General features: G+C 28.5%; 1 protein-coding gene across 2 annotated transcripts in view; it reads left to right on the forward strand.

The window, feature by feature from the left end:
* Positions 1-534: 534 nt before the first annotated feature.
* LOC142319473 (E3 ubiquitin-protein ligase TRIM45) overlaps positions 535-14,028 on the forward strand; it is a 40,526-nt gene continuing 27,032 nt past the window's right edge. For both annotated transcript variants that reach the window (XM_075356792.1, XM_075356793.1), the window contains exons 1-4: positions 535-819; positions 5,249-5,424; positions 10,117-10,253; positions 11,779-11,925. In XM_075356792.1, the coding sequence (XP_075212907.1) occupies positions 695-819; positions 5,249-5,424; positions 10,117-10,253; positions 11,779-11,925 (585 nt within the window). In that variant the 5' untranslated portion in view covers positions 535-694. The remainder of the gene's footprint in view (positions 820-5,248; positions 5,425-10,116; positions 10,254-11,778; positions 11,926-14,028) is intronic.

Consider the following 14,028-nt stretch of genomic DNA (forward strand, 5'->3'; position numbering starts at 1 on the left):
TTAGTCAAATTCTATTCTTTAAGACTATGGAAATAATCATTTTCTATTCAGACTGAAAATAAAGTAACTAATTCATTTATAACAAATATAATAAAATACAAATAATAGATTTGATTCTGTTAATGAGATTTCCTGAATTACTTAAATGTCATTGTACTTTATCTCCTGTTAGCTAAAAAGCATTGTTTTCCAAAATTATTTTTAAAGTTTTTTTATTTCAAATAATTTATTAAGATATAATCAAGATTTAAAATCATTTTTTCAGATAACAGATATAAAGTTAAACTTTTAAAATGTAAAATGTTGTAAATTTCAGTAGAAATCTATACAAAAACAGAAATTGTTATGTTCAGTACTTAATCTGTTTACTGAAAATAAAGATGTTTAAGTGTTATGTAATAAATACAATGAAATAGAAAATATTCGAGCAAAGGTATCTTTATTTAAGAAGCCATAACAGTGTTGTTGCGAACAAATGCAGTTGGATGGCTTAAAGTGGGGATTGACAAATAAATATATCCTGTATTAGTTAAACTTAACAACTAATTCAAAGTGAGCATAAAAGTTCTTGTGAAATATGACCGTGTAAAACAATATAAATGTAGTGGAAGATTCAGTTAAATGAAAATAACAGTGAGTGCTGTTTCAAATCGCTAATTGTATAAAAACAATTTTAGGTTAAAATTGTTGAAATATGTTCAAAAATAACTCATTGAGGCAACAGTTAGAAGACAGAGAAGGTTCTCCTAAAAGACAGTCCACTGAGAGTATTGCTACTGAATCTTCTACTGTTGCCAGTGTTCGACTAAGACGTCCTAAGTATGTTGGGAATTTAACATATATTTTTTTAAATTTGGTTTTTACACTCTTGAATTTCAGTTTGTTATATATTATTATATTTAAAGTACAATATTTTATGTAATTATGGTGTAATGATTACAAAAAAAAATATCTTAACTTTGGTCCTGGTTACTCATGTTACTAAATAATAAATATTTTTAATTTCCCATTTTCTCTAGCTTATTCTTCTTTTAGTGAGTTTTAAAATCGGACTGAAATATTATTGTGTAGATTTTATGACAGGTTATTAATTCTACCCCGTTCTCTACCTGTAGATTTTTAATTATGTTTCTTTGCATTTATGCTGCCATAGTTAAACAATTAACAAAAAAGGAACTGCTCCAGTATTTGTTTGGAAGATAAAGTGAAACCACAGAAAAACCTTGATCACAACAGCATTACAAAGTAGAAAAATATTGAACCAGTTATAGTCAAACAAATAAAGTCCATATTAATAAATACAAATAATTTTATGAAATAATAATGATGCAACTTCATGAAGATTATCAATAAATAAAATTTATACAGCATAAATAAAAAATTTTAAGACATTATTAGTTAAATAACAGAAAACATATTCAGTCACATTAAATGAGTTTATAAAATTTCAAGAAAAATATTATTTAAAATTCACCAACAGAGTAATGTTATTTTAGAAAATCAAATATTTAAAATTTTGATTAGATCTTTTAGATTAGTTAAAACTAAAATTCAAAAGGTAATAATATATATTTTTACTTCCTTGTACAAAGAAAAGGAAGTATTGTGATCGTGAAAAATTTCAGTTTTTAGATTTTAACAGAAATATTCATTTTGACCATTCCTGAATCCATTTTGCCTAGTTTCAATGTGACTTCTGTACATACATATGTATGTATCTCACATAACTCAAAAAAAATTAGCCATATGTGAAATTTTGGATTTAGGACTGCTGTAACATCTAGTTGTGCTCCTCTCCTTTTGATTGCAATCGATTGGACCAAAAGTGTCCAAAAAAGCCCAAAATATTTTGATTTTGGACTGTTTCTTAACTGCAGTAATAAGCACTCATTGAGATCTTTTCAACAATATCATAAGTGATACTTATTTTCAATGGTTCCAGAGTTATAGCCAAATAAAATTTACTTAATGAAATATTTGGATTTTACGAGGGGAAGACACATCGGTTTGAATCAGACTTCCATCTCCTATTTTTTTAATTTAAATATATTGATTTATTAATAATTATTAATCTCTGATTGTAAAAAAAATTGTACAATAAATAATTATTCAATAATAACAATAACAAAATATCAGAAGTTATTAATGAAATAAAATTTTACATACTTTTCATTTTTTTTAAATGTGTATATGTAATTTAATAGGTGTACAAGGCAGTTATGTGGTGTCCATATCAGATTTTTTAAATTAAACAGTTGGATGAAATGAAATATGAATCAGTCATCTGATTTAATACAAGTGAATATTGTTATATGTTAGATATGTAATGACTTTTTTTTTAAGCTTGTAAATATAAATAAATGGAAATGCCACAGTTTTTTGCTACTAAAACTTGGTGTAATAAATCATACTTAGTAGCACCAAAGAAAGATATAACAGCCCATATATGTGTCTGACTTTATGAACTACGTCAAGGTTTTATTTTAAGTGGGATTTTATATAGGCATAATAAATATAAAGCTTAAAGACTGATTAGACTGCTTTAAAAGTTAAATAGTTGCAGTATTTTATAGATTTACATAAATAAGTTTTAAATTTACTTCATGTCTTTGTCTGTCTGTGCTTTTCATTGGAAGTGGTTTTTGCACAGCACATTACTACTTCTTCAATGACTATATCAAATAAATAATTCTTATTTTAAAACTTTAAAAGTAATAAATGTAGAAAAAGCTATGCTGTTTTTGTTTTAAGTTGTGCTTAACTAGAATAAAGCAACACAGTTTTCCTTACATTTTTATAATTTTATGTTTTTAAGTAAAAATCATGTATGTGATAGCTGGTACCAACTTTTATATACTTAATAATGGTTGCTAAAAAAATAGTAGTATGCTAAAGATTGTTTTGATAGAAGGCATGAATAAGTCAGCATTACAAAGTAAATTTTTAATTGATTTATTAAATCATTCTTTACCACACATATATATCTGTAAGTGGTATGATGAACTTGGTTTCCAGTAAATGTGTTGAGCTAGAGCCATGGAACTGGCATAAGAAAAATACATAATTGACTGCAGCTATTTCATTTGAAAACAATACATTTCTAAAAAATATTTGTAAAATATATGATGGCTTAAATTGCTCGATAATATTTTAGAAGTTGATTTAGGACAATATAAGAAAATGTTGCTGTCTATAATATATATGGAGAGAAACTCTTATTTTCAAGGCCTGTCTATTAAGATACTTCATTCTACTTCTGTTCCTTGGATAAACCTTACCTTACTGAAATTCTTAGAGTTCAAATTAAGGAGAAAATTTGTAGTTTTACATCCTTTTTGTCCTAAAAAATTTAATAAAGCAGGTCCCAGAGTTTCCAATAGTTTCTTGGAAAATTGTTGTAAAGCCCAAAAAATTGAATTTGAAAATCTTCTTTTTTAGATTTGCTATAAATTCACTTTGTTAATTGTTTGTAAAAGAGTTAGAATTTCTAACAAAGATTGTAAATGTAATTCTGAGAAAATTGATGTGAATAAAGTCAATTGAAAAATACAAGTTTCAGAAAATTCTAATAAAAATTCTTACTAATTCAAAACAAAATGTGGCAAGAAAATTTATGGTTTTTGACAGAACACTTTTTATTATTTATTATTTTTTAAGTATAAAACTATACTATAAAAATAGTAAGATACTTATCAAAATTAGCATTTTCATGAAGTACTTTCATCATCAATGTAATATTGTAGAATACAGATTTATAAAAACATTAACTTATTTATTACTTTTTTTTAATAAAAAATCAAGTTTGAATTATCCTTAAATAAAATTTACTGTCACTACAATGACAAGTTATTGCTGTCTGAATTTCTGCAAAAAATTCTTATCAGTTAATTTTTAAAATGATTTACACTATTTTATTATTTTTTGAACTGTTTAAAGCGATAGGGTCCTTCCATCTGTCCAGTTTTTTGTTCACATCTTTCTTTCTTAATTAATGTCTGTGATTTAAGATACACTACAATAGATTCATGCAAGTGGCAAAATGTATAATTTTTTTGTTAGGTATTCATTTTCATAGGTTTTCAAGTCGCTTTTGAAGCCTATCAGAGTATTCTGTTATGTTGAATTTTCTAATTAATAAATACATTACTGGCCATAAGGGTGAAAATTAATATAGTGGACTATAAAAAATAAACTAAGAGATCAATGAAAAATATTCACCTCCAAAGTTCAGTGCTACACTGACTAGGTACACTGATTGGGCATCCCATTTTCAAGATGTTGATAAAAGGGTAAGGTAAAAATTTGTATAAATTAATACAATGTATTCCCTGATACACCCAGGGAATACAGTTCATATTTTAATGAATTATATTTATATTATTGTAAGCCTACATAAAGGGAACAAATTAATTGTTTATTCAAATTATTATTATTATTTTAATTATTTGGTATCGCTCTACTTTTTTATTTTATTGTAAAACTCTTCCATCTCTATTAGAAATATAGTTTCAATCTGTGTAATTTATTAAATGAATTTCTTGATTAACTGACATAGTGTTGCTCATTTTTTTTCAATTAAGCAAGTAAGGTGCTTCTTGACTCAAAACATTTTGTGATTAAGTCTTATGCTAAACTTTAAGTCTCCAGGAACAAATACTCTTGCTTAAGCAGATTTTTCTTCTTTTTTTTTTGCTTGACATTATCGCCACATAAGCTTGAAGCTTGTGTGTGGGATATGGAAATGGAATTTTTGTAGCATGTGAAAAATGCCATGCCTGAATGGGATTCAAACCCAGGACCTTTGGATGAAAGGCTGAGTTGCTATGGATCTCTACGAGTTCTACCAAACAAGGGACATGCTACAAATCCTTATTGAATCTCTGTAGGTCCAAGATAAATATTGTGGATTTCCATATCCATTCAGAGGTCTTAGGTTATTTTCATAATGAAAATACACAAGTAACTGTTACAGTCTTGGTTCTCCTGGCCAGGATATGCTGTTGCCAGAAGATTGAATGGAAAAATTAAGCATGAAAAAAATAAAAACTGTAGAGTTGAACTTTTAATAGAAAGGCAATATAAGCATTGTACTAACCAGGACAAAAAAATTGATAGATGTAATATTCTATTTCACTTGTTTTGAAATATGATTTAAATGTTTTAGAAACTTCACCGAAGTACTGAAATAAATTTTATACAAATATTTATTAACTGAATAATTCTGAAACTAATTTTTTTTTTTTTTTAGACTACAGCTAACAATTGGTGATGCATCATTAAAATGTAGAATTTGTAAGCGAGCTGTTGTTGAACCAAGAATTCTACCATGCTTACATACATTCTGTACAAAATGTCTTCTTCCCCTCATAAAAAGAAAAATTAAAGAAGTGCAAAATCAGAATGTTAATGGAACTCATTCTCAAGGTACTACCACAAAATTTTATGACATTAAATAGCATTTTTTTTAATATTATAATTTAATACTATTTTAGATTATATTAGCTGTACTAAAAAAATTAGCCATCATTAGCAAAGTGTATTTAGCTAATTATGAACTATTTGACAGTTCATTTACAAAATATAAGCATAAACTGCCAATAAATGATGATGAATTAGCTAGATAAACATTTTTACTATAAAATTAATACAATAATAGTATTTGTTTACGCGTTATCTGTTTTTGTTGTTCTAAACTTGTCAAAATTAATTAGAGTGTAGGAAAGGTATATTAAATTTTATGTACATTTTTTCTGACTAATTTATCAGTAGTGTTTGGTTTCAAAGTGTAAAGGTAATTAAATACATACTTGTCTAGTAATTGTTAAAATTTTTATTGCAGCTAAAACATATACCAGATGTGTAAACATGAAACCGGAATTTGCCCATAGGTGGCCCTAGCAACTGACAAAGATTTTCAACTCACAACAGTACAAGTTTCATACAACAGCATACTTTTAATTAGCGTTGAACATGTCGAGTTTTGTACCTCAAACTACAATTTGCGGACAGCATTGACTTTCTGTTACCATTTAAAGACCAACTGCTACAGAATCACATCGAATGCTTGTCGAAGCTTACAGTGAGCATGCTCTTCGTAAATCACATTGCTTTGAGTAGTTTAAAAAAAATCAAAAGTGGTGATTTTGATGTGAAAAACAAAGAATGTGGAAGACCACCGAAAAAGTTTGAAGGCAACAAATTGCAAGCATTGTTGGATGAGGATGATGCTCAAATGCAACGACTCCCGGATCAATTAAATGTAACATGAGAAGCCATATCCATATGTTTGAAAGCCATGGGAAAGATCCAGAAGATGTGAAAATGGGTTCCACATGAACTGAATGAAAGACAGAAAGAAAACCAAAACACTTCTTGCAAAATGCTGCTCACCAGGTACAAAAGAAACTCATTTCTCCATCGAATTGTGACAGGTGATGAAAAGTGGATATACTTCAAGAATCCTAAGTGTAAAAGATCATGGGTAACTCCAGGCAAACCATCAACATCAATCTTAAGGCCAAATCGCTATGGTAAGAAGACAATGCTGTGTTTGGTGGGATCAGAAGGGTGTGATCTATTATGAGCTGCTAAAACCTGGCAAAACCATTAATACTGAACACTACTGACAACAAATGATTGATTTGAATCAAGCATTGCATGAAAAACGATCAGAATATCAAAAAGGGCAACACTGGTGATTTTGCTTCACAATAATGCACCATCACACACAGCAAAACCGGTCAAGGAAACGATTGAGGTGTTCAGTTGGGAGATACTTTTGCATACTTACGACAGCTTACTCGCCAGACTTGGCTCCATCAGACTACTATTTATTTGCATCGATGGGACACACACTTGCTGAGCAGCACTTCACTTCTTATGAAAATGGCTCGATGACTGGTTCGCCTCAAAAGAGCAACAGTTTTTTGTTATGACATTAATAAATTGTCAGAGATAGAAAAAATGTAGAGCTAGCGATAGACAATATTTTGAATGAAATATTTTTTATCATTTTCATACAATAAACATGTATTTTCTATACAAAAATTCTGGTTTCATATTTACACGCCTGGTAAGATTATGTATTTGTTAACAAGATTAAAATTGATGATTTGTGATGTTAATAAGATAGCCTATATCAATATAGATCCAAATTGTGATTGGATGTTAAGACCTATTTCAACTGTGATCAGTCATTTATTAAATGTAGCAACATTTAAAGAGAACTGACTGCTGAAATTAAGGAATGAAAACAGGAGACCAAGTATCAAGATTGAAGCATCAACAAAAAGTCCTATTAAAATGTACAAAACCAATTTTTACAACACTAACCAATTGCAGGATATATATCTACTACAAAAAACTTCTTCAACTTGAACCAAATGTGAAAATTAATCTGTGACTGTTTACCCTCTCCCATATCTGATATAGAAAATGTTGAGTGGACTCACAACTGCTATACCAAGATGTAAATCAAACCTAAAAATATCATAATTATGATGTCATAAAATATGACTTCAAATAATACATTCAGTTTGTGTTGTATTTTTTTATCTGGAATGTCGTTTTTATCAAACTTAGTGTTTATAAATTTCATATTGCTCAAGCACATTGAGAAAGAAACACAAGACCAATATCATTCCTTCTTTACAACTATCAACATATTACATCCCAGATTACATACAGCAGAATATAAACAAAACAAATCTCTTAGATTTGAATGCATATAATTAAAATAGATAAGCACAATCTTAAATTACGAGTATATAGAAAGTCCACCATCACTGATACACTTATCTCCGGCACACATAACAATTTTATTCAGCACAAGCATGCAGCTTTCTTACAAATTTTATATCACCTAATGCACACACTTTTCAGCATAGTTTTACTGAAGAACTCAGTAAAATAATACATCTGATATAAATTTATAGCCATTTATCCAAACATGTTACATAAAACACAGAAAAAATAATAAAAAACATAAGTAGTAAAAGAAAATACACAACATAGATCAAACTACAGTCATATAAAATTGCCCACATTAATGACAGGAAAGAAGGGATGCTGTTTTCAAAACAGCAAAAGGAAGGCACAAAATCATACAGCAAACAGGCAATACTTGAACATACACAGGAATCAGTATTATAGAAATTAAACTGTAGTGCTTTGCACTAAATATTGTTCTGACAGAGTGGGTATACATTCACCCACTGAGTCAGGGTCTACACACTACAGAATCAGCTTTGTCAAACCATTTCATAAAAGCAGGACAAATGTACCAAATTATTAATCACATCAATCAATCACGTTATTAATAACACATAAATTTCACATGAACACATGTAAACAAGATGGCTTACAACATGCTTGAAGAATATGAAATTTAAACACACTAAATCTGACAAAAACAACATTAAATGAAGAAACATAATATAGATTTAATATTTTCTCAGTTACAAAAGGTTAGGAAAACAAATTTGTAATCATTTTAAAGCAGGTGCCATCAGCACCAGGTGCTATTGGATTCTCCACTACAGAAGATTGTAATAACACTTGGTCAACTGTGTATCAGTAATATGGTACAAATTATTAATTTATTATTAATTTTGCTTGTAATTTAAATAATCACAAGCAAAATGAATAATAAAAACGTCCCAACACATCACATTAATATGTTACTATATCATTAATTGTCATCCTTTATCATAATTTAATATTTTCTCTGTCACATTTGGCAACTCTACCACTTAGTTGTGGGAAGTACTGAAATGTTGTCTTTGTTTTATTCCTAGTTGCGAAAAAGATATTGTTCAGTGTGATCATGTGTGTTTTTTTTAAGTACATTTTAATTTCAAATTGTCATGTTTTCATAGCAGATGAAATGTAGGTTTGAGTATTGTTATTTTTGTTGATTTTTTTTTATTAAAGCTATATTCTATAAGGTTTATTAAAGGCTGTAAGGTTTAGATCTATGTGAGAAAAAGTGATAAAAACCTACTTTCTGAATTTTGGTTAAAAATCGGGGATCAGGATAAAAAAAATTTCTTATATACTATAATGACTCTAGTTCAATGGATGAAAGGTTCTGTGCTGTTTGCTGTTGCTGTGATTTGATGTGAGCTGCAGTCATCATTGTGATCTTTGCTACTTTTCCCTTACAAAGACAGAAGGATATTAAGAAAAAAAAATACAGAAAGTTGAATATCCACATATGTAATTTTGCTCTTACATCAGTTTTTCATGGAGAAGGCTTACCAATACCAACTTCACAATTTGAAGTAAGATAATATTAACATTTCAGAGCTTAGTGACAGGGATGATGAAAAATATAGATCCTTCTGAGAACCTTTGTTGGCTATGAATAAAGGAAGTGAAGTCTCAAATATTTAAGAAATCTTTGTCCACAATTATGTGATGCAAACTTAGAGATAGTACACAAGGCTAGTATGTCTAGGCTTGAGTTACAAGGTATACAAGGCTAGAGTTACTAAGCTGGAGTTAGAAAAGTGATTTGCAACCCCACTTTTAAAAGAAAACTCAATCAAAAGGAATTAGCAGCATGCGAAGGTGGTAAAAGGATTTTAGGAAATGAAAAAGAAGTAAACTGCAAAATCCTGATAAAGAGTTTCTAAACTCCTATCAAGATGAATGTTCCTAAAATTACATTTTCTACTTTTGTAAATTTTGGGCATTTAATGATGATCAGAGAGATTACACAAGGAGATTAGGACCATGTATACCTGATGAAAAACCCATGCTGTTTTTCATCATTAGGAAAAGAATCATTGAATCGGACGAACGATTCTTTTTTTACGAATCCTTTCTGAGAATCGATTGAAAGAATCGATTCGTGAAAAAGAATTGTTTATCCCACCACTAGAACACAATGCTGGCAATCGCACGTCACTAAATATCTCAGTTGGGGCGTAATTAAAAATGTTCGATTATTTTCTGAACAGACCTCATAAGTTCAAAATTGGAAGTGGGTGGTAAAATGCATGACTACGAGAAATGTAGTCTAGATGGGATGGTAAAAATATCTTAAAGTTAGACTGACCACTTAAGTAAGTACATAAGTAATGCAATAAAATATTCAGTTGTAACATGTTTCAGATAGTAACAATTGGATTGGACCAAGAAAAGACAGCTGTGAATTTGGAAATCATTTACATAGATCTCGATCATGTAGTTCATGCTATGAAAATGATATTACCAATCATCCAACTGAAAAAGTAATGCAGCATATTCAGGTAAAAATGAAATTTTTATTATTAAATTATTAGATATGTGCTTAAATAAACTTATGTATAAACTATAGAAACCCGTAAACAGCTTTTCAGCTGTTAAATGTAGAAAAATTAAATTTAACTAATGCTCTTACCTCAAAACAGCGTATTTTTTAGTATGAAATAATTATATTCAAACCAGCTAGGAAGCCGCCTTGGGTGGTTAACTAAAAACGTTTTCGTGGAAAGGGTAGGATTGTGACATTATTTTAAAGGGCATTGAAAAACAATTTTAATGTAAAAAAAAGATTTTTTTTTTGTTTAACCTTTGGGTCCACCATTAGGCATCGCTTCAAAGGATGAGATGAATGATTTGTAGCATGTGAAAATGCCATCCTTGACTGGGATTAAAACTCGGGAAAGGCCGAGATACTATCACTTGCGCCACAGAGGCTGGCAAATATCAAGTGTTGTCAACTTTAATAATATGATAACCCTAACCAAAATGGTGACACTTTAATCATTTTCATACCTAGTTTCAGAAGTGATTCACAGTATTCCAAGCAGCAGTTTTTATGTGTATAAAACATTTAAAATAAGTATTTTGTTTATTGTTTATTCTCCTGACTTGTTAATTTTGTATTGCTTGTGAAAAATGAGCAGAAAAATATTTTAAGTTAATTATTAAAATTTTAGAAGATACAATCTCTTATGGTTTTTTAACTTAGTCTATCATTGAGGTGATATCAAAACACAATACCAAAACAATCTGTGAATCAAATGTAGCTGAACAGACAAGTATACATAATAAATTTTTTTTCAAACCAGGAATGAAGGCATATAAGACTAATTTTCCAGTTTAAGTGTGATTAGGCTACAATGTGTTGAATCCTAATTCATATAACAAAAGTGGAAATCCTTCATGCATGGACAGATCCGGAGGGAATACTTAAAGGCCCTAAACTGGTCACTAACTTATACAGATAACACACATGCATTATTTAAAGTAATGTTGCAGTGACAAGGGACTCACTAGAACATAACTTTTGGTCTCGCTAGGCTAGTTGGAACTTCAACTGAAATTTAAAAAAAATTAATTGAAATACTGCTCAATATCAGAAATGATGAAAGAAGATTTATTTAGTCTTTTCAATGCAGAAAAAATAAACAAAATTTAATTTTACATTAAAAGTTAATTTAATTTAAAAAGTTAATTTTTGTGCCACACTAAGGCAACTATCTCCGGTTTCTTTGTATAGTGGTTACTAACTTAGATTGGCTGATCTCAAGTATAACTGGCAAGGATAATCTTTTCTCCTACCATTTTATCTGTTTAATCTTTCTTGTTAAAATAACTACGTACAAGTCCAAGAAAATGAAAAATTCTAATAATAATAAACAGTCTCTGTTAAGACAACAGAGGGTAGAATGAGTTCATTTTTATTTTTTATAGAGCTATGTTCAAAAGCTATTTAGTTTCAAATGATGAAATACAGTTTATTCTTAAATAAAGCTTTTGTTTGAAAATTATATTGTTTTAATCTCGCAGGTAATTAAATGTCCAGTTTGTGAAGCTGAAAATAACTTATCAGAAGATGAAATTATAGATTTACCACTGAATTATATAATTCAAAACAGGATGTTGACAGCATTACAACAATCTGCAATTTGTAATTTATGTAAGGGAGATGTACCAGTAAGTAGTAATTTAATATTTGTGATTTACTTAACTAAATAAGCATTTTTCTGAAATTTAATGGTTAACTGATCATTGAATATAAATTATTATTTCTTCACCAATAATTATCTCAAGTACATATACTGATGTACTTTTTAATTAATTTTTTTTTTAATTAATTTAATTCTACAACTATTTGCAAGTTATTTTTTTCTTTCACAGAGTATAGTAAAATTCTGGAGTAAACATTTTTTGATATTGAATGAATTAATGATTCATAATTTGATATTAATTTCTCAATTCTCAGTTTTTTTACTTCCTTGTATGAATTATGTGAAAAATTTCGGTTTTCAGATTTAACAGAAATATACATTTTGACCATCCCTGAATCCATTTTGACTAGTTTCAATGTTATTTCTGTACTTATATGCATGTATCTCACATGACTCAAAAATGATTAGCCGTAGGATGTTGAAATTCTGGATTGTTGTAACATCTAGTTGGCTCCTCTCCTTTTGATTGCAATTGACTGGACCAAAAGTATCCAAAAAAGCCCAAAATCTCAAAAAATTTTGATTTTGGACTTTTTCTTAACTGCAGTAATAAGCCCTCATTGAGAGCTTTTCAACGATATCATAAGTGATACTTATTTTCAATGGTTCCAGAGTTATAGCCAAATAAAGTTTTAATTAATGAAATATTTGGATCTTACAAGGCAAGGCACATCGGTTCAAATCGGACTTCATCTCTTTTTTTTAACTTTTTTTTAAATTTAAATATATTTATTTAATAATTAATATACATTTGTAAATTATGTAAATAATATATACCTGTGATTGTAAAGAAAGGTTTACAATAAATAATAATTCAATAATAATAATTTAAAAAAATTATAATAATAATTAAAAAAGTTATTAGTGAAATCAAATTTTATGTACTTAAAAATGTGTATATGTAATTTAATAGGCATTATTACATATGTAATAATGCCTATTAAATTTATATTAATAATTTATTAATAATATTTATAACATTATTAAAATTTATAATGTAATAGATTTGGTGAAGTATCTGATTATTTAATATTAATTGAAAATTATAATTTAGAATCGTATTATTTTTGGATTTTCTACTTTAATTTCTGTTTAATTTTTTAAAATTATTCTGGAATTTCTGTTTAATTTTATCTACATTAAAGTTAATTACAAAGTGACTGAAAAATAGACCCTCACAAGAACAACATATACACTGACGCATACGTGCCCGATCTTTAATAAATTATAAAAAAATTTTATATTTTAGTACATTACTCTTCTGATATTGTCAGACAATATTCTTCCTAAGTCAGAGTTGATCATTATTTCGTTTATTTGTTTACTGTTGCCAATTATTTAATCGCTCTGGTTTGATATAATTCTTTTGATCTTAATTTGTGTACATGTTCTCTAGTTTTTAAATTCTCTCTATATTCATTATCCTCTCTTAATCTTTTTATTATTTCCTTGGTTTTAATATTTTCTTCCTCTTTATATTTATCATCTTCTCTTAATTTCCTTATTCTTTCTTTGGCTTTAAAATTTCCTTCCCCTTCATATTCATCTTCTTGTCGGTTTTTTGAGATATATTTCTTCATGTTATCTTTCTTTTTCCTGTATGATTGTTTCATTTTCATTTTTGATTATTCACCAAATAATCCAATAATAAAAACTGAATATTTTACATTACACCATTAGGTTGAAATTAACATTTGTAACCAATATGCAGGAGTTCACTAAACAGAATAGTATAATTATTATTAACTTTTATTTATATGACACACTAGAAATCTAAAACTTTTGTTAATCAGCAACTCATGAAGATATGAATAGTACTGATCTAGTAATATGAGTAATAAAGGGACTTTATTACTCATATTACTAGATCAGTAAGAGAAATGCGGGGCTGAGAAATCTCAGCCCCGCATTTGTGTTGTTCGTCGGTTCGCGCGGCACAATACCGGTTTATATTTGTACGAACCTCGTAATAATTTACTGTACGATTGTTCATGAAAACGGGTAATAGTTTTATTAACCGTCCAGATAAATTCTCTTAAACGATTAGGCAAATTTTGCCCTCGCGTAA

Source organism: Lycorma delicatula, chromosome 2 (assembly GCF_047948215.1).
Source record: "Lycorma delicatula isolate Av1 chromosome 2, ASM4794821v1, whole genome shotgun sequence".
Classification (NCBI taxonomy): Eukaryota; Metazoa; Arthropoda; class Insecta; order Hemiptera; family Fulgoridae; genus Lycorma; species Lycorma delicatula.